Source organism: Saccopteryx leptura, chromosome 3 (assembly GCF_036850995.1).
Source record: "Saccopteryx leptura isolate mSacLep1 chromosome 3, mSacLep1_pri_phased_curated, whole genome shotgun sequence".
In the NCBI taxonomy this organism is placed as follows: Eukaryota; Metazoa; Chordata; class Mammalia; order Chiroptera; family Emballonuridae; genus Saccopteryx; species Saccopteryx leptura.
In genome coordinates this window covers 319905863-319927784 of record NC_089505.1, presented here as the reverse complement: position 1 = coordinate 319927784, position 21922 = coordinate 319905863, and the positions used below count along the sequence as shown (strand labels likewise).

The window sequence follows — 21922 nt, the reverse complement described above, 5'->3', positions numbered from 1 at the left end:
TCAGAAAGTACCCTTCTATTCCATAAGTATCTTTATCATGAAAATGTATTTGATATTTATCAAAAGCTTTCCTCCCTCCCTCCCCCTCCCCCTCCCTTCCCCTCCTTCCCCCTCCCCCTCCCCCTCCCCCTCCTCCCTTCTACCCTCCTCTCCTCCCTCCTTTCCTTTCCTCTCCTTTCCTTTCCTTTCCTTTCCTTTCCTTTCCTTTCCTTTCCTTTCCTTTCCTTTCCTTTCCTTTCCTTTCCTTTCCTTTCCTTTCCTTTCCTTTCCTTTCCTTTCCTTTCCTTTCCTCTTTCCTTCTTCCCTTCCCTTGCTCTTCCCTCCCTTCCTCCCTCTCTTCTTTCTTTCTTTCCTCTTTTTTTTTTCTTTTTTCCCCCCATCAATTGAAATGGCAGTGTTTTCATTTTCCTCTTCATTGTATTTATGTGGTGTATTGCCCCATTGGTATTTGTATGTTGAACTACTCTCTACTCCTGGGATAAGAGAATAGGTATGGTGTATAATCCTGTTAATATACTTCTGGATTTAGTTTACTAGTGTTTCTTAGAAGACTTTTGCCTCTATAACTATAAGGGGTATTGTCTGTATTTTTCTTTCCTTGTCATCAGGGTAATACTGACATTGTGGAATGAGTTAAGAAATATTCTCTACCTGTTCTGTTTTTTGGACAAGTTTAAAATATTAGTAATAATGTCCCTATTTTTATTTCTCATTTTTGTAATTTGAGGTTTTTTTCTTTTTTTCCTTAGGCTAGCTAATGTCTATTTTGTTGTTCTCATCAAAGAACCTATTATTGGTTTCATTGTTTCTACTGTTTTTTAATTTTCTATTTTTTCTCCATATTTTTTTTAAGTCAGAGGCAGGGAGGCAGAGACAGACAGACTCCCACATGTGCCTAGGTTGGGATAAACCCAGCAAGCCACTACCAGGTGATGTTCTGCCCAGCTGGGCTGCAGATTCGTTACTCATCAACTGAGCTATTTTAGTGCCTGAGGCCAAGGCCATGGAGCCACCCTCAGTGCCCTGGCTTGAACCATTTGAGCTATGGCTGCAGTAGGGGAAGAGAGAGAGAGAGAGAGAGAGAGAGAGAGAGAGAGAGAGGAGGAGAAGGGTGGAGAAGCAGATGGCTGCTTCTCCTGTGTGCCCTGACCGGGAATTATACCCAAGGCTTCCACATGCTGAGCCAATGCTCTACCACTGAGCCAACCAGCCAGGGCCTTGTCTCTATCCTAGTCTTTATTATTTCCTTTTTTTGGCTAGATTTGTATTTAGTTTGATCTTCTTTTTATAATTCCATAAGTTGTAAAGCTAGGTTATTTATTCAAGATTTTATTTGCTCTTTTCTCCTCCCCTCTTCTCTCTCCCTTCCCCTCTTCTTGCTCCTTCTTTTTACTTAGAGTCTCTGTATATAGTAGATCAATCTGGAAATACATCTATCACAGCAGGCTTGCCATTCTAGTTGATGGGAACACATTTGAAATGATTATCTCCTTTAAGTTGTCTACCAGTGGTGTTCGATGCCTAATCAACGTCAACAGGAATCATCAGTTTGGGGTATTGTGAAGGAGGAAACTTTATTCAGTGCAAAACAGCTCAGTTGTGATATAGCTCACTAGCATCACTCTAGAACCGCTCAGTTGTGATATGGCTCAGGATGGCCATATGGCGCAGCTCTGCTGTGCTTTGGTCTGCTGTTTTCTGCCAGCCTGCTCTAGTCTGCACTGGTCTGCCAACTCTGCTCTGGTGAGGCAGCTTCTGTGTTTCATCTCAGCCAGGGAGACTGTGTCAGTTTTTGATGGAAAGGAAAAGTGTACTTCCAGAGCAAGAGGGAAGCTGGCTTATATGAACAGAAGTCCCCACCCCTTGTTTCTGGTCTGACCTCATGCAAGTGAGAACTCCAAATCCTTGCAGTTTGATTGGTCCAAGGACAGTTATGATTGGTCAAAACAAAACCAGCTTTAGGTGGTTGGAGCTGCACAACTCTGATGGGATGGGGAAAGCCACAGTTCTATTGGTTAAAATAAGATTCCAGGAACTCCTTTATAAGGGCTGGCTCAGATGGCAGAAACACAGTGCAGACAGGCAGTGCAGTGCAGAAGCAGGCAGTTCAGTGCAGACGTCTCCTTGAAGTGCAGTTTGCATGACAGGACTCTGTATAGAAGTGGCTGCTAGGCTCTGTTTTTTAAAATTTGAGCCCAGTTAGCCACCAGTAGCCCTTTCTTAGTAAGTGTCTTTGTTCTCAGGGTTCACAAAGTACATTCAAATTTTATGGAATTGTATCTAAAATTTCCCTCTGAGTTCTGCTTTTACTGAATTCCCTATGCTTTTGTATGTTATTTTAAAAGAAATCATCAAGGTATTAAAATTTTTTTTGCAATTTTTTTTGAGTCGGAGGTTGCTTAAGAGTATGCTATTTAATTTATGCATTATGTGGATTTTCCAGTTTTTCTTTTTGTATTTATTTATCTTTATAATTTTGAATTTTAAGTCTCATTCTATTGTAGTTAGATAAGATAGACTTTATGATTTCAGTCTTTTTTAATTTTCAAAACTTGTTTTTGTTACATAACATATAGTCTGTCCCAGAGAATGTTACATGTGCACTTGAGGAAACTATATTCTGCGGTTATTAGGTGCAATGTTTTATACACGTGTGTTAGACTTGGTTGATGTTCAAATCCTCTTTTTCCTTATTGACTTTCTGTCTAGTTGTTTTATCCATTATTCAAAGTGGGTTACTGAACTCTCCAACTACTACTATGTCTCCATTTACTTCTGTCAGTTTTGGTTCATATATTTTGATGCTCTGTAATTAGGTACATACATGTTTATAATTCTTATACTTTCTTGATGGATTAACCCCTTTATCAATACATAATGTCCTAAGATCAGCTGTTTTTAAATGGATTTTGTGAAGTTGCATTGAAAGATGTTCTCTTGGTTACTTTGTAGATCACTGTTGGAGACATTGGGATACTATTTAAGGTTCGGATTGGTCATACCAACTCTGGAGTCTCCCCTTCCTGGCACTGTAAACAGGTAAAGACATCAACATTTCTATCCTTTTCAAATATTAATACTATGCAAATTCTATTCAGAAATCAAACCTCAAGGGAGCACTTTATGCATATTGTGAATTGGTGGAGTCAAACCTGGACCTTGTTAGTAAGCGTAATACTTAAGGCAGTTAGTGTCATATGCCTTTATTAATAATTTAATCCCTAATTAATTAAAGGAAGCGCCTCAACCAAACAATCCTTTTAACTTTTTGTAAAGAAAAGAAGATGCTTGAGACTCTGGATTAACTTTTATTGCTTCTTGACATAATTGCATTACTAATAAAATGGTGACTATGTGATGTTATCTGCTTCAGAAGAGTTGTAAAAATAGAATATTAGTGTTGCTGGAATAATAATCTACTATACCTTGAATTCCAGCTCTGTGCTAACCAAGATAATGTCCCTTGAATACTTTTAGGAGCCAAAAAAAAAAAAAAAAAAAAGGTTTACATTTTCTTCATTGTTTAGAATTTAAAATTTTCCTTATTAGCATGATTGCTAATAAATATAGATTTTTAGAACTGGAAATTATACAGCTTGTCATTCATTTTTATATAAAATGTATTTTTATCTTTTGTCATTTCAAAAACAAGTGATCTTTAACAAGGTCTTAAAATGCAAAGAACATCTAGTCAAATTCCTGATGTTCTTGGAAAACTTGTTCAATAGTTTTTTATAATGTGAGAAAGCAAATGAAAAATTTATGTAAGATGAACATGTATTTTATTTCATCAGCAGAAATACATAGTTGTTATCAGTGCCATATTTTTTGCATTAAGTCAGGAACTATCCTGAGGGAGAATGAAAAAATAAAACTCACTTTATGAAAATGTAGAAGGTAGAGGTTTTATTTCAAAATTCAAAATTACTGCCAGGCTTCAATAGAAAATAATTCTCTCTTTTATATTATATAGAACTTTTAAAGTATGACATTAAAATTAATAAGTGATGATGTATAATAATATCTTTTCATTTTTCTTTCTTAGTTAACTAAACTAACTTAGAAAATTATCATTATTCCTCCTGCCATTTCATTTGATTGATAAACAATAAGCAATATTGTATTCATTGTGAAGCTGAATGCTGATATAAGGGTTGTTACCTGAAAAGTTTATATAATATTACAAAGGAAAGACAAAAAATTAAGCTAAAAATTCCTATTGTCTTTCTATGGCAAGTTCTTTCTCATTGAATGGTGACTTGTTTGCCTGAATTTTACTCACCTGTCTTTGAGTACCAATGAATAACAGAGATATTCTTGATTCAAAGTTTTTTCCTAACTATACAAAGTCTATATAATTTATTCATCTGAACAAATTAAGATGCTAGATAATTGGCTGGGAGTTTTCTGTTTAATTCTTACAATACAGTTTAGAAGTTTAAAATTTTTTTTTATTTATTTTTTATTTTTATTTTTTTTATAAATTTTTATTAATGTTGATGGGATGACATTAATAATTCAGGGTACATATATTCAAAGAAAACATGTCTAGGTTATCTTGTCATTAAATTATGTTGCATACCCCTCACCCAGAGTCAGATTGTCCTCCGTCACCCTCTGTCTAGTTTTCTCTGTGCCCCTCCCCCTCCCCCTAACTCTCTCCCTCCCTCCCTACTGCGTCCTCCCTCCCCCCACCCCTGGTAACCACCACTCTCTTGTCCATGTCTCTTAGTCTCGTTTTTATGTTCCACCAATGTATGGAATCATGTAGTTCTTGTTTTTTTCTGATTTACTTATTTCACTCCGTATAATGTTATCAAGATCCCACCATTTTGCTGTAAATGATCTGATGTCATCATTTCTTATGGCTGAGTAGTATTCCATAGTGTATATGTGCCACATCTTCTTTATCCAGTCTTCTATTAAAGGGTTTTTTGGTTGTTTCCATGTCTTGGCCACTGTGAACAGTGCTGCAATGAACATGGGGCTACATATGTCTTTACGTATCAATGATTCTGAGGTTTTGGGGTATATACCCAGTAGAGGGATTGCTGGGTCATAAGGTAGTTCTATTTGCAGTTTTTTGAGGAACCACCATACTTTCCTCCATAATGGTTGTACTACTTTACATTCCCACCAATAGTGTATGAGGGTTCCTTTTTCTCCACAGCCTCTCCAACATTTGCTATTACCCGTCTTGTTGATAATAGCTAATCTAACAGGGGTGAGGTGGTATCACATTGTAGTTTTGATTTGCATTTCTCTAATAACTAATGAAGCTGAGCATCTTTTCATATATCTGTTGGCCATTTGTATTTCTTCCTGGGAGAAGTGTCTGTTCATGTCCTCTTCCCATTTTTTATTGGATTGTTTGTTTGTTTGTTGTTGAGTTTTATAAGTTCTTTGTAAATTTTGGATATTAGGCCCTTATCTGAGCTGTTGTTTGAAAATATCATTTCCCATTTAGTTGGCTGTCTGTTTATTTTGATATCAGTTTCTCTTGCTGAGCAAAAACTTTTTATTCTGATGTAGTCCCATTCATTTATCTTTGCCTTCACTTCTCTTGCCATTGGGGTCAAGTTCATAAAATGTTCTTTAAAACCCAGGTCCATGAGTTTAGTGCCTATGTCTTCTTCTATGTACTTTATTGTTTCAGATCTTATATTTAGGTCTTTGATCCATTTTGAATTAATTTTAGTACACGGGGACAGGCTGTAGTCAAGTTTCATTCTTTTGCATGTGGCTTTCCAGTTTTCCCAACACCATTTGTTGAAGAGGCTTTCTTTTCTCCATTTTGTGTTGTTGGCCCCTTTATCAAAGATTATTTGACCATATATATGTGGTTTTATTTCTGGGCTTTCTATTCTGTTCCATTGGTCTGAGTGTCTATTTTTCTGCCAATACCATACAGTTTTGATTATTGTGGCCCTATAATATAGTTTAAAGTCAGGTATTGTAATGCCCCCAGCTTCATTCTTTTTTTTTAGGATTGCTTTGGCTATTCGGGGTTTCTTATAGTTCCATATAAATCTTATGATTTTTTGTTCCATTTCTTTAAAAAATGTCATAGGAATTTTGATGGGAATTGCATTAAATTTATATATTACTTTGAGTAATATGGCCATTTTATTTATATTTATTCTTCCTATCCAAGAACAAGGAATATTTTTCCATCTCATTGTGTCTTTTTCTATTTCTCTTAGCAATGCCTTGTAGTTTTTGTTATATAGGTCCTTTACATTCTTTGTTATGTTTATTCCTAGGTATTTTATTTTTTTTGTTGCAATCGTGAAGGGGATTATTTTTTTGAGTTCGTTTTCTAATATTTCATTGTTGGCATATAGAAAGGCTTTGGACTTTTGTATGTTAATTTTGTATCCTGCGACCTTACTGTATTGGTTTATTGTTTCTAGTAATCTTTTTGTGGAGTCCTTTGGGTTTTCAATGTATAGGATCATATCATCAGCAAAAAGTGATACCTTTACTTCTTCTTTTCCAACATGGATGCCTTTTATTTCTTTTTCTTGTCTGATTGCTTTGGCCAGAACTTCTAGCACCACGTTAAATAAGAGTGGAGAGAGTGGACAACACTGTCGTGTTCCTGATTTAAGGTGGAAAGTCCTCAGTTTTATGCCATTTAATATGATGTTGGCTGATGGTTTATCATATATGGCCTTTATAATGTTGAGATATTTTTCTTCTATACCCATTTTGTTGAGAGTCTTAAACATAAAATTGTGTTGTATTTTATCGAAAGCCTTTTCTGCGTCTATTGATAAGATCATGTGGTTTTGTGGTTTTGTTCTTTGTTTTGTTGATATGGTGTATTATGTTAACCGTTTTACGTATGTTGAACCATCCTTGAGATTCTGGGATGAATCCCACTTGATCATGATGTATTATTTTTTTAATATGTTGTTGTATTCGATTTGCCAGTATTTTGTTTAGTATTTTAGCATCTGTATTCATTAGAGATATTGGTCTGTAGTTTTCTTTCTTTGTGCCATCCTTGCCTGGTTTTGGTATGAGGGTTATGTTGGTCTCATAAAATGTGTTTGGAAGTATTGCTTCTTCTTCAATTTTTTGGAAGACTTTGAGTAGAATAGGAACCAAGTCTTCTTTGAATGTTTGATAGAATTCACTAGTATAACCGTCTGGGCCTGGACTTTTATTTTTGGGGAGGTTTTTAATAGTTTTTTCTATTTCTTCCCTGCTGATTGGTCTGTTTAGTCTTTCTGCTTCTTCTTGACTCAGTTTAGGAAGGTTGTATTGTTCTAGGAATTTATCCATTTCTTCTAGATTGTTGTATTTGGTGGCATATAGTTTTTCATAGTATTCTACAATAATTCTTTGTATATCTATGATGTCTGTGGTGATTTCTCCTCTTTCATTTTGGATTTTATTTATTTGAGTCCTGTGTCTTTTTTCCTTGGTGAGTCTTGCCAAGGGTTTGTCGATTTTGTTGATCTTTTCAAAGAACCAGCTCCTTGTTTTATTGATTTTTTCTATAGTTTTTCTGTTCTCTATTTCATTTATTTCTGCTCTGATTTTTATTATCTCCTTTCTTCGGCTGGTTTTGGGTTGTCTTTGTTCTTCTTTTTCTAGCTCCTTAAGGTGTGAAGTTAAGTGGTTTACTTCGGCTCTCTCTTGTTTGTTCATATAGGCCTGAAGTGATATGAACTTTCCTCTTATTACTGCTTTTGCTGCATCCCATAGATTCTGATATGTCGTATTTTCATTTTCATTTGTCTGTATATATCTTTTGATCTCTGTGCTTATTTCTTCTTTGACCCATTCATTTTTTAGAAGTATGTTGTTTAGTTTCCACAATTTTGTGGGTTTTTCCCCTCTTTTTTACAGTTGAATTCTAGTTTCAAGGCTTTATGATCAGAGAATATACTTGGTACAATTTCAATTTTTCTAAATTTGCTGATATTGTCTTTGTGGCCCAACATATGGTCAGTTCTTGAGAATGTTCCATGTACACTAGAGAAAAATGTATACTCTCGCTTTGGGATGAAGTGTCCTGTAGATGTCTATCATATCCAGGTGTTTCAGTATTTCGTTTAAGGCCACTATATCTTTATTGATTCTCTGTTTGGATGACCGATCTAGAGCCGTCAGCGGTGTATTGAGGTCTCCAAGTATGATTGTATTTTTGTCAGTTTTTGTTTTAAGGTCAATAAGTAGCTGTCTTATATATTTTGGTGCTCCTTGGTTTGGTGCATATATATTAAGGATTGTTATGTTTTCTTGATTCAGTGTCCCCTTAATCATTATGAAATGACCATTTTTGTCTCTGAGTACTTTTTCTTTCTTGTAGTCAGCATTATCAGATATGAGTATTGCTACAACTGCTTTTTTTTGGGTGTTGTTTGCTTGGAGTATTGTTTTCCAGCCTTTCACTTTGAATTTGTTTTTATCCTTGATGCTTAGATGAGTTTCTTGTAGGCAGCATACAATTGGATTTTCTTTTTTAATCCATTCTGCTACTCTGTGTCTTTTTATTGGCAAGTTTAATCCATTTACATTTAGTGTAATTATTGACACTTTTGGGTTCCCTATAGCCATTTTATAAATTGCTTTCTGTTAGTTTTGTATCTTGTTTGATTCTTCTCTTTTGTTTTTCTATTTTTTGTTTTTGTTTGTTTGTATTCCGTACTTCTTTCTAGAAGTTTAAAATTTTAAATTTTAAATAAGCCAACTTGTGCCTCTCACTTGAAGGGATTTGAATTAAAGACTTGTCCATTATAGCAATAATGATACAATATTTTCAGAACACATAAAAAAATTTACACTTCTCTTATGACCTTAATATCTTGATTCTTTCAAGTTTAGTTAAGGAAGATTATAAAATAAAAAGTTTTAAATGTTGGTTTGTTTTGTATTTTTCAAATTACCTTTCTTCAACTTCACTTAAAATAATAAAATCAGGGTGGGGAGAGGAAAGGGAGGGAGGGGAGGGGGGACAAAGAAAACCAGAGAGAAGGTGACAGAAGACAATTTGACTTTGAGTGATGGGTATTCAACATAATCAAATGTCAAAATAACCTGGAGATGTTTCCTTTGAACATATGTACCCTGATTTATCAATGTCACCCCATTACAGTTAATAATAATAATAAAATAATAAAATCAAATATTGGTGGCAGTAGGAGCAGCCTTGCAAACCAGTTGTAATTCTGTGTGGTTCTCCAGGAGCCTTTCTGAAAGTGTCAGTACACCATGATCACACCTGATATGAATGTATGCAAAGTTCTGGGCCTTTTATAAAATCACTTTCAAATAAAAAAGTATTTTTTAACAAGTAATCTTGTTGCTATTGTAGATACAATTGTGGAACATGAATTCTGGAAAAAAGTTTTATATACCTGTGCAACGATGGTTGGCACGAGATAAAGAAGATGGGGAAATCTGTCGAGAATTTCCTGTTTTAAACAAAGGACAACCCACTCTTCCAGGTAGGAAAAATCCAATGCCAGCTAGCACAGATAAAACTTGTTTGCCTAAATACTGAAGGCCAGGTTACTTGATAAATACATATGTTGAATAAATGAATGAATGATTAAGGAATTGGTGTCTGCATGTGTGTGTGTATGTGTGTGTGTGTGTGTGTGTGTGTGTGTATACTGGGATTCAGAAATGTGTTCTTGTCAACAGTTAACCCTGTAGGAAGGTCAGATGAAATGCCTGTTAATCAAAATAATAATAATAATTCTTAGAAGGTCATGAGAAAATTGAATGTTCAATGAATTTACTCCAGGACTAAGAAATGTAAGTCAATGTATATTTTTTCCACCAGGCTCTGCCTTATTTTTGAAAATTTATATATTTGATCATGAAATGAAAACAGATCTGGTCACTCACTGACTTTCTAAGCATTTTCCCAAAAGTAGAGGTGTGTTCAATCCTTGTGTAAACGAGACTGAAAAACAAGTTTTGCTCAAAGTTAGACTATCACTATCAAAAATGATTGCTTACTGCCGCAAGGAATCGGGGTGACTGTCCATAGGAACTATTTGCTGTTGTGTCTGCTGGCCTCTGTTTTAGAAGAAAATAAGAAAAACATAAATGAGAATTATTAAATGGGCAATTGATAAAAATAGATTTTTCTCTAGTCTACAATATTTTCTACTAAAAATGTGATACCTTAGTTTTCTAAAGAAGTGTTATGTGAAGATTAGCAAGATTATGCTTATGTACATTAAAACTTGGATAAAACTTTTTAGGGACCATAGGTTGGCAAAGACTTGCAGAGACTGTTGATTCCTTTGTGTTTTTAGATACAGTGTAATAAATTGTTAAGTTTTTGAAGTTAAATATTTTTGAAGTGATACCAATAGGTTTTTTTTAATTTTTATTTATTTATTTATTTACTTATTTATGTATTTGACAGAGACAGAGAGAGAGTCAGAGAGCGGGACAGATAGAGACAGACAGACAGTAAGGGAGAGAGATGAGAAGCATCAGTTCTTCATTGTGGCTCTTTAGTTGTTCATTGAATGCTTTCTCATATGTGCCTTGACCAGGGGGCTAAAGCAGAGTGAGTGACTCCTTGCTCAAGCCTTTGGGCTCAAGCTGGGGAGCCCACACTCAAGCCAGATAAACCCGCACTGAAGCCAGTGACCTCAGGGTTTCGAACCTGGGTCCTCTGTGTCCCAGTCTGATGCTCTATCCACTGTACCACCGCCTGGCACAGATAGTTTTTCTGATATGTTTCCTCAGGCATGGGAAACTAAAGAGAAAATAAACAAATGAGACTATATTAAACTAAAACATTTTGCACAGAAAGAAAACCATCAACAAAATGAAAAGACAACTCACTTAATGGCAGATCATATTTGTTGATACATCTAAAAAGGGATTAATATCCAAAATTTATAAAGAACTTAAAGAACTCACAACAAAAAAGGAGACAGTACAAATGAAAAATGGGCAAAGGACCTGAATAGACACTTCTCCAACAAAGGCATACAGATTGCCAATAACCATATGAAAAGACATCAGAGAAATGCAAGTTAAAACCACAATGAGATATTACCTCACACCTGTCAGAATGGCTATATCAATAATAAATCGACAAATAACAGGTTTGGTGAGAATGGAGAAGAGGGAACCCTCATGCACTTTTACAGGAATGCAAATAGGTACAGCCACTGTGGAAAGTAGTTTGGAGATCTCCTTTACCTTGGATGGATAATTTTACAGGCTTTAGAATTCTAGGGGTTTCTTTTCTTTTATCACTTTAGATATTTCACTCTACTCTCTTGCTTACATGGTTTCTGAGAAATCAGATATTACCCTTTCTTCCTTTCTTTCTTTCTTTCTTTCTTTCTTTCTTTCTTTCTTTCTTTCTTTCTTTCTTTCTTTCTTTCTTTCTTTCTTTTTTTTTTTTCTTTCTTTCTTTCTCTTTCTTAGTAAGCTGTTTATTTTACTCTTTATTCCTTCAGGATTTCTTTTCAATCTTTAAGTTTCTGTAGTTTGAGAATGATATGTCTAGGGTAGTTTCTACCATCTCCCTTCTTTGGCAATTATCCTGCTTAATATTCTCTGAGCTTCCAGGGTCTACTCTGGTGTCAAATATTAATTCAGGGAAACGTTCAGTCATTATTATTTCAAGTATTTTTGTTTCTTTCTCTCTTTTTCTCTAGTGGTATACCCATTAGGTATACTGTATACTTTTTGTAGTCTCACAATCCTTGTTTTTTAGTCTGTATTCTCTTTGCTTTTCAGTTTTAGAGGGTTTAATTGCTGTATCTTCAAACTCAGGGATTCTTTCCTCAGCAGTGTAGTGTGTACTAATAAGTCTGTCAAAGGCATTCTTTGTTTGTTGCAATGTTTTTAATATCTATTATTTCTTTTTTTTTCTTTTTATTTTTTTCATTTTTCCGAAGCTGGAAATGGGGAGGCAGTCAGACCCCTGCATGCGCCCGACCGGGATCCACCCAGCATGCCCACCAGAGGGTGATGCTCTGCCCCTCTGGGGCATCACTCTGTCGCATCCAGAGCCATTCTAGTGCCTGAGGCAGAGGCCACAGAGCCATCCTCAGTGCTTGGGCCATCTTTGCTCCAGTGGAGCCTCGGCTGAAGGGGAGGAAAAGAGAGACAGAGAGGAAGGAGAGGGGGAGGGGTGGAGAAGCAGATGGGCGCTTCTCCTTGTGCCCTGGCCGGGAATCGAACCCGGGACTCCTGCATGCCAGGCTGACGCTGTACCACTGAGCCAACCAGCCAGGGCTAATATCTATTATTTCTTTTAGGTTCTTCATTTGGCTTTCCATTTCTGCTTTCATTGCCCACTTGTTCCTTCATGTTGTCTATGTAACATAATAGAACATTTAACATATTAATCATTTGTTTGAAGTTTCTGTTCTGATAATTCCAACAGCTGTGCCATGTCTAATTATGATGCTTACTCTATCTCATCAAATTGTGTTTTTCATATTTTAGTATGCATTGTAATATTTTGTTGATCACTGGACATAATGTACCAACTAAAAGAAACTGTTCAATAGGCTTTTGTGGTGAAGAACAGCTTGGGGGGGTTATAGTCCTATGATTGGGCTTCAGTCTTTTAATTAGCCTATGCCTCTGGATTGTGAACTTCACAGGGGTTTCCCTATTTACCACCCTTCTTAGGTGGCATAGTATGGCTTGAGTGAGCTCACATTGGGTATTTCCTTTTTCTCATGTGGTTATTCTCCTTCTCCCAATTCAAAGGCTAGAGCTGGCTGGGATTGGGTATTTTTCCTTCCCCTGGTTTTTCAGGCTCCAGTAATACCCCAGCAGGTTAGGATCTGGCTAAGTTATTTCTATTGAAGACAGGCTTTTTAAAGAACAGAATATTCTGGTGTATTTCAGATTTATTTGTTTCCACCTCTTCCTGCCAGAAACTGGAAGAAATTTTACTTGGATATTCCCTGTCAGAATCTAGCTGAGGCCCTGGCTGGTTGACTCAGTGGCTAGAGCATTGGTCCAGGGTTCGATCCCCAATCAGGGCACACGTGAGATGTGACCATCTGCTTCTCTTACCCTCTATCTCCCCCTTCTCTCCCTCTTCTCCTCTTACAGCCAGTGGCTTGATTGGTTTGAACATTGGCCCCGGGCACTGAGGATAGTTTGATTGATCTGAGTGTTGGCCTCTGACACTGAGGATAACTTGGTTGATTGGAGGTTGCTGGGAGTCAGGGCGCATGTGGGAGTCTGTCTCTGTATCTCCCCTCCTCTCACTTAAAAGAAAAGGAAAAAGAATCTAGTTGAGATCCTGGAAGCAAAACTCACAAAAGTATGGGGGTTCTTATGGCTGGGTCCCCCTGGAGTTTTTAACACTCAGACTTGTCTGCAACGAGTCTCCAACAATTGTAATTACAGTTAAGATTTTCCTACCTTGGCAATGGTTCCTGTGGCAGTTTCTGCTCATAAGTTTCTACCACTGTAAGTTGTGACTCTCTGTGTTCACATATCTTTGCCTCCAGTCTTGCCCTGTGTCCTTACTTCTTTTACAAATCTCAGAAGAGTTGTTGATTTTTCAGTCTAATTAGCTTTTTACTAGTTAGGATGGAGTGGTATCTTTTAAGCTCCTTACATGTGGAACTACAAAGCTGAAACTCTATAGTCATTAAACACTAATTCACTCTACTCCATTTCCCCAGCACTTGCCAATCAACTTTCTACTCTGTTTCTTTGATTTTTGACTATTTTAGAGTCATTTGGGTAGAACCATATAATGGTATTCCTTTTGTAATTGGCTTATTTCACTTAAGCATAACGACTGAAATTCATCTGTGTTGTATGTAAGGTAATTTTTTTCTTTTTAAAAATGGCATTATGTTTTTTGTCCCGATTTGATAATTTCAAATCAGCTGTCTACCTTTAAGTTCATGGATTCTTCTGCTGGTCAAGTTTGCAAATAAATGAAAAAATTTCTAATTAGTGAATTTCTCAATTCAGTTTTTGTATACTTCAGCTCCAGAATGTCTTCTCCCTCTTCTTCACATTTTCTGCATCTTTTTTGATATTATCTTTTTGTTTGTGCATAGTGTTCCTGATGTCATTTAGTTGTCTATGTTCTCTTTTAGCTCATTGTCCATTTTTATAATTATTTGAACTTGTCAGGTATTCACAGATATCCATTTCTTTATATTTGGTTTCTTAAGATTAATTTGTTCCTTTGATTGGGTCATATTTCTCTTTTATTTGCTATGTTTGTGATTTTTTGGTGCAATTTGGACATTTGAAAAAACAGTCACCTGTCTACTGTTTGTGGACTGGCTTCTTATACAGGAAGCTTCACTAATTAGCCCTACTAGAGATTTTGGAGACCCCTCTATCCTTTTCTAACTTTGCTTTTTCTTTTATTATGTATGTAATCTCCTACTTGGAAAAAGTTTATGTGTTTTTGCTCAGGAGCTTCCCTGGGTGCATATCGGCAGTTCTGTAGTTTCTCGGGTGCTGGACAAAACTGTGCTGCTTGCCTTTGTTCTCAGCCGCACACTCCCTGTGCCCACTCCTGTCAGTGTTTGGTTCAGCAGGGACAGAAACCAGTCATTTAGACATGTTCTTGAAAAGCCAGAATGGTGGACATATGTTTCACTTTTTTCTTTACTTCCTCAAGAAACCAGGTGTTGGGTATTTCCTCCCAATTGTATTGTGCTGTGCTGGGGAGGGGGGTTTAGGCATGCACTATACCAGGAATTTTCTTAGGGGCTTTGATGTGGTGTTTTGGCTCTGGGCTTGTCTCCATACAGGAACCTCGTATTGTTTTTGGAGATTTTTACTAAGACAATTGATTTGTGTTTTGTTAAGTTGGTACCTAAGACAACACAACTGGGGCTTCCTGTTCCAGTACCTTATTGATGTCCCTGAAAGCTATTTTATTAAAACAACTATTTTGAACTTTAATTTGCACAATTGGTGCCTGGGTGAATATGTCATTTAATTAGGAAGAAGACTCCAGTTCACTTTTTTCCCCTTTTATTGAGATGGAATTGACATAAAGCTCTGCATAGATTTAAGATGTACAACATAATGATTTATAGTGAAGTGATTCCTGCAAGTTTAGTTAATAAGCATCATCTCATAAAGATCCAAGAAATAAAAAAAGAAAAAAAAATTTTTTCTTGTGATGAGAACTTTTAGGATTTATTCTCTTAGCAACTTTCAAATATACCACACAACGGTATTAATTATAGTCATCATTGTATCTCCAGTACTTATTATTATTATTTTTTGTATTTTTCTGAAACCAGAAACAGGGAGGCAGTCAGACAGACTCCTGCATGCACCCGACTGGGATCCACCCAGCATGCCCACCAGGGGGCAATGCTCTGCCCATTTGGGGCATCGCTCTGTTGCAACCAGAGCCATTCTAGCGCCTGAGGCAGAGGCCATGGAGCCATCCTCAGTACTCGGGCCAACTTTGCTCCAATGGAGCCTTGGCTGCGGGAGGGGAAGAGAGAGACAGAGAGGAAGGAGAGGCAGAGGGGTGGAGAAGCAGATGGGCACCTCTCCTGTGTGCCCTGGCTGGGAATTGAACCCGGGACTCCTGCACGCCAGACCGACGCTCTACCACTGAGCCAACCAGCCAGGGCCTCTCCAGTACTTATTTATAACTGAAAGTTTTACCTTTTGACCACCTTCATCTGATTCTCTCACTCCAGGTAATCACAATTAGATCTCTTTTTTTATGTTTGACTTCTTTTTTTAAAGGTTCCACATCTAAGAGAAATCCTGCAGTATTTGTCTTTTTTGGTCTTACTTCATATAGCATAATGTTCTCAAGGCCCATCTATACTGTCATCACAAATGGCAGGATTTCCTTTTTTTTTTTTTTAAATGGCTGAATAATATCCCATAAGTGCGCACACATGCGTGTGTGGGTGTATGTAGTGTGTGTATGATATATTGCAATTCACTTTTCTTAGTATTGTTACCTGATCTTTTTCCTGCTATTGCCTTCTAACTTTATCAAAATTAGCCATTTGGTTTTTTAAAAAGGAGAAAATTAAATTTTGGGTAAAAGCTTAATAGAAAATATTAATGTTCCAGGGAATAATAGCCAAGTTAACAATAGAAACTAAATAAAATTTCTTTCAATGCTTACTACTTGTAGTTCCTGTCTCTGCATGAACTGAGAGAGAAGGGAGAACAGAGCAATGCCACTGATATGAAAATCCAAATGCAAGGAGCTGGAAGAGGGTCATATTTAAGAGTATGCAGAACTCTGGAATCAGATTATCTATGTGCTGATCTTGATTAGTATAAAACACATATAAAAAAGAAATATTTTAAAATGTTTAATATTCCCACTTTAGTGTATCATTTTGCTCACCTTCTAGGATGTATACACCCCATTTTAGAGATTTCCTGTGAATTGGGCATCATAATAGAATGCATATATACTACCCTATTAAAAGATATAAATAATATATTAAAATTAAAATCCAATTAAACCAATAATATATAAAGTACCTAATAACCACTAGAAACATATTTTAGTCCAATTATCATTAGTTAATTAACTGTGTGACCGGTAGACATTTACTTACCCATCTGTGCTTCAGATTCCTTATGTACAAAACTGCAGTAATATTCATTGCTCTTTGAATTACAAGGTTTTTTTTTTAAGAAATAAACTAATGTATATGAAGCCTGACCTATGGTGGCTCAGTGAATAAAGCGTTGACCTGTTACACTGAGGTCACTGGTTCAAAACCCTGGGCTTGCCTGGTCAAGGCGTATATGGAGTTAATGCTTCCTGCTCCTCCCCCCTTTCTCTCTCTCTCTCTCTCTCTCTCTCTCTCTCTCTCTCTCATTCTAACTCTCTCTCCTCTCTAAAATGAATTAAAAAAACCCCCCAAAAACCTAATGTATATGAGTCTTATAATCTCTAATATAATCAAAGATGAAGGATTATTGAAATTATAAATTTAAATTGAGATATTTTAGTTAAATGTTACTCTAAATGGTTTCACTGTCCTAAATTATGAGTAATTTAATTTGATGTTTTTATTTTTATGCGCTATTGTGACAACCTCAGGGAAAATACCCAAGTGATTAAAGCTAGGTTTATGTTACTGAGTTTTCTGTCATCTATGCTAAATAACTACATATGAATGGTGAACTCTGCGGTAGTTTTATTGTAACTGATGATTGTGGATTATTCTTAGAGTTATTTTTGAGACATCTACTATATTTATTCTTCCAGCTTTTTGTCTCATAAAACATCTGCATTAGTCACATTATCTTAAAATTTTGTTTGAACTTCAGAAGTTGTTTCAACAGTGATAGCATTTTCCTCAAAGATACTGTAGCTTGTTTGATTGAACATATTTATTTTTCCAATATCTGTCTATATTACATGAGCCATTCTATGGGTCAGAAAGGAAATATTGTCTACCCACTATTGCAGTCAGCCATGCACTTGGATCCAACCCTGCTTGTAATTTTGCCCTGTCCTCAACTGGGCACTGAAGAGCAAGTTGAGGAGATTCAGGGACCAGGAGATTCAGTCTTGCCCTCAAGTATTTTATGTTTTATCTGATTGCTGGAATGTCCCAGGATCCCCCTTCTAGAGAAGGATGATATGTAAGCATTAGGAGCCAAAGGATGTGTGGTAGAGTGAATGGCTGAAGTTATTTTGGAAGAGTAAGTAGACAGTGAGGGTTGGCTTCTGGGAGGAGGCAGAACTTGACTCAGCCCTTGAAGAGTACAGCAATGGTTAGAAGAAGAGGGCGATTAAAATACAGTGTGTCTGTAAAGTCATGGTGCACTTTTGACTGGTCACAGGAAAGCAACAAAAGATGATAGAAACATGAAATCTGCACCAAATAAAAGGAAAACTCTCCCAGTTTCATACCTAGTCAGTGCAGTTCGATGTGGGCTCACGCACAGATTTTTTAGGGCTCCTTAGGTAGCTATCCCATATAGCCTCTACAGACTCGTCACTGCCTGATGGCCTACCAGAACGGGGTTTCTCCACCAAACTGCCAGTTCCTTCAACTGCTTATCCTACCAAGTATTGTTATTCCTATGTGGTGGCGCTTCGTTATAAACGCGCTGATATTCATGTTGCACTTTGGTCATGGATTCAAATTTAGTGTGCCAAAGAACACACTGAACTTTCCTCTGTACCGTCCACATCTCGACTGGCATGGCCGTGGGCAGCTCTGCTGTACACACAGTGTTACGTCATCATCTGTGCATGCGCACATGCTGCCACATCATCCTACAGAAACTGGGAGGGTTTTCCTTTTATTTGGTGCAGATTTTACATTTCTATCATCTTTTGTTGCTTTCCTGTGACCGGTCAAAAGTGCACCATGACTTTACAGACCCACTGTAGTTTCATGAGAATTCCGAAGTATCTCAATGCACATGTGGGTCAGTTGCTATTTTCTGCACAGAGGCTGTTGAGCACATTTGATAGCACCAGTGATGGGCTAATCGATTATTACTTTTGTTCCTGTTTTATTGAGAATTCTTGAAACAGATACTGGAGAAAGTGCTTTAAATATTTTATCTTACTTATCCAATACCACAGCTTTCTCAGGGTGGGCACCGTTATTACTTCCATTTGCAAATGAGAAAATTGAGGAACAGAGAGATTCAATAATCTGCTCAAAGTTTCATAGCTGGCCTTTCTTCTCTTCCCTCATTTTTCCTTATAGACTTCCTCAATAATTGTTAAAAAAAAAAAAAGGGGGTGTTTTGGGAATTTGTGACTATTATGAAGAAGATGGTTTTCTTACTCTCTGCTCTTGAGAATAATAATGTTGATAAGATTGGGCCTCTGAAAATAGGTGACAGTGATGGAAACGGAAAAGAAGCAAGTGGGAGGATGGAGAGTGACCTTTTAGAATTTTGTGGGGGGTGGGGAAGAGGTAGTTTCCATTTAGCAGTTGATAGGCTTTTTGTGGCTTATTGAAGTCCCTTTTATGTCTACATACCTGTCCTGGGTATCTCCACCTGGTACTGCTTAGAGTCTAGTGAAATGTGAGAAATTCCCAGTCTATAGATTTAACTTCTTATGCTGCCTTGTTTGGCCTTAGAGTTCTGTTGTACCATTCTAATGGGGAATCATCCCAGTACTTTTTGGTGAATCCACTTGCTTGACCTCTGAAGCTGCCTTTTTGATTACAAAATGTGGCCAGGATTTAGTAAGGTGACTTCATTGACATTTCCTGGAAAGCTGAGTGAAATAGAAATATGTAATATTAACATTAGTTTTAATAATTGGCTTAGTGGAGAATTTGTATTGGAGTTTAAGAATAAGAAATCTTTCATTTTTTGTACACAGGTGGCTGTAGAATGTTACAAATACAGTTTTGACTAAAATCAAGATACATAAGTGTAGTTTGGTGATATTTTTTCTTCTTCTTTAACATATCCATGCCCATAAAATGGCTAACTTCATCACCTCAGTTTCATGTTTATTCCACTTGTTTCTATGCAGGTTCATTTTTGTTGCTCTTCCTTCATTTTTAATGTTCCAAGTTTCCTTTTGGTATTACTTGCCTTCTCTCTGAAGAATTTTCTTTTCTTCTCTTTTTTTTTAGGTGAGAGGAGGGGAGATAGTAAGGTAGACTCCTGCATATCTAACTGGGATTCACTTGGCAACTCTCTCTGGGGCCAATGTTTGAGTACCAAGTTATTTTTAGCACCTGAGGCTGATGCGCTCAAACCAACCAAGCTATCCTCAGCGCCCGGGGTGGGGCCATGCTCAAACCAATGAAACCACTGGCTGCTGGAGGGAAATGGTGAGAAAAGGGGATAAGGGGAGGATAGTCACTTCTCCTGTGTGCCCTGACTGGAATCGAACCTTGAATGTTCATATGCTGGGCCAACACTTTATATGTTGGCAGAGCCTACATAGGATTTCCTTTAAAAATTCTTTTAAAGTAGTTCTTCTAGCAAGGAATTTTATTAGTTTTTTATTCATCTGAGGATGTGTTTATGTCATCTTCATTCCTGAAGGATAATTGTGTTGATAATTCTTTGCTTTTAGCCCTTTAATTATGTTGTGCCATTTCCTTTGGGCCTCTGTGATTTCTGATGTCATTTCTACAGTCATTAGAATCCTGATTCTTTTATAGTAATTTAGTACTATTTAACATAATACCATTTTCTCTGGGTGTTTATTTATTTATTTATTTCTGTGTGTGTGTGTGTGTGTGTGTGTGTGTGTGTGTGTGTGTGTGTGTGTAAGACAGAGAGAGAGACAGTGAAAAGGACAGATAGGGACAGACAGACAGGAAGGGAGGGAGGTGAGAAGCATCAATTCTTTGTTGCAGCACCTTAGTTGCTCATTGATTGCTTTCTCATATGTGCCTTGACCAGGGGGCTACTGCAAACCAAGTGACTCCTTGCTTAAGCCAGTGACCGTGGGCTCAAACTGGTGATCTATGCTCAAACCAGATGAGCCCACACTCAAACTGGCGACCTCAGGATTTCAAACCTGGATCCTCTGTGTCCCAGTCTGATACTCTATCCACTGTGCCACCCTCTGGTCAGGCTTCTCTGGCTGTTTTAAATTTTTTTCTTTGTCCTTTCTTTTCAGCAGTTTGATTATGATGTTTTTGGACATGGATTTACTTGGATTCATTGTGTTTAGGGTTTACTGAACGTTTTACATCTATGGGTATATGTCTTTTGGCAAATTTGAGAAATTTTTTGCCATTTTTTCAAATACCTGGTATATTTTTGAGCTTCGTACTTCTCCTCTTCTTTAGATACTGCATGACATGAATGTTAAAATTTTAAATTATTTTCAACAGATCCCTGAGGCTTTATTCATTTTTTAAAGAAATATTTCTTTGTTAGACTGGATAATTTTTATTTGTCTTCAAGTTTAATGATGCCTTTTCTGTCCTCTCTGTTCTTCTCTTGACCCTATTCAGTGAGTTTTAAAATTTGCTTTTTTTTCAGGTCTTAAATTTCCATTTGTATCTTCTTTAAGTTTTCTATCTTTTTTTGATGAGGCTATTTTTTTTCCATTGGTTCCAAAAGTGTTCATAATTGTTTACAGTAGCATTTGTATCATAGTTTCTCTAAAGTCTTTTCTAGATTATTTTAATATTTTGTCATCTTGATTTGGTGTTATTTATTGTCGTTTTTCTGTGCAAGTTGAGATTTTTCTTTATATGCTGAATAATTTTGAATTATATCCTAGATTTTTTGTATATTATTTGAGACACTAGATGTTATTTAAATTTTTTTTTGTTTGTTTAATAGACAGTCAACCACTTGTTAGTTTCAGGTCACATATACTAATCTGTCATCTGAGCTGTGGTTCCAATGTGGGTTCAGTTTTTAAAGTCTTGTGGTGCTATTTAGATCTCTCCCACAGGTGTGCTATTAAGTGGTGAATATGGGGTCGAGGTAGAGGTTTATTTGTTGGTTTAGATCTCAAAATCTTTGGTATGCTGAATAGGATCAGATTTATGCATCTTCAGCTTAGGCATGAGCCCAGGAGTTCATAAACAACTTTATGGATTTGCTTTTCTTTCCTTTTTGTGATCTCCTTCTATCTTCTCTATTTCCTTGACCCCCCCCTTTTTTTTTTGATTCTTTGACTGGTTAACTGGTGCTTTAGTTTTTCTATTTTTCTTCACACTTCTGAATCTTCCTGTGTCCAGGTCTAAGAAGTAGTACAACAAAGAGGAAAGAAAGTAACAGATATTGGCTCCATCCTGTTGAAGCCCAGATCCTCTGAATAGAAGTAAAAATTCTTTTCCCTTGAGGGTTGGCTCTTGTGTGCTTCTCTGCCCAGACATTGGGATGTGAGGGAATAAAGAAATGAAAGAGAAAATAATGGTAGAATATGGGCACATTCTCTATATGCTAGGTATTTTCTTTTCTGCTTCTTGATTTAGAGCAAGTAGGGTTTTCCTGAATTCCAGTGCTTACATCCAGTTTTCTGGAACAC

The 21922-nt window shown here is 36.7% G+C and overlaps 1 protein-coding gene across 1 annotated transcript in view; it reads left to right on the top strand.

Moving 5' to 3' along the window:
- Nucleotides 1-21922, top strand: part of RP1 (RP1 axonemal microtubule associated) — a 375598-nt gene that overhangs the window by 41145 nt on the left and 312531 nt on the right. Inside the window, exons 5-6 of the mRNA XM_066379053.1 lie at nucleotides 2953-3039; nucleotides 9329-9461. Of these exons, the coding sequence (XP_066235150.1) occupies nucleotides 2953-3039; nucleotides 9329-9461 (220 nt within the window). The remainder of the gene's footprint in view (nucleotides 1-2952; nucleotides 3040-9328; nucleotides 9462-21922) is intronic.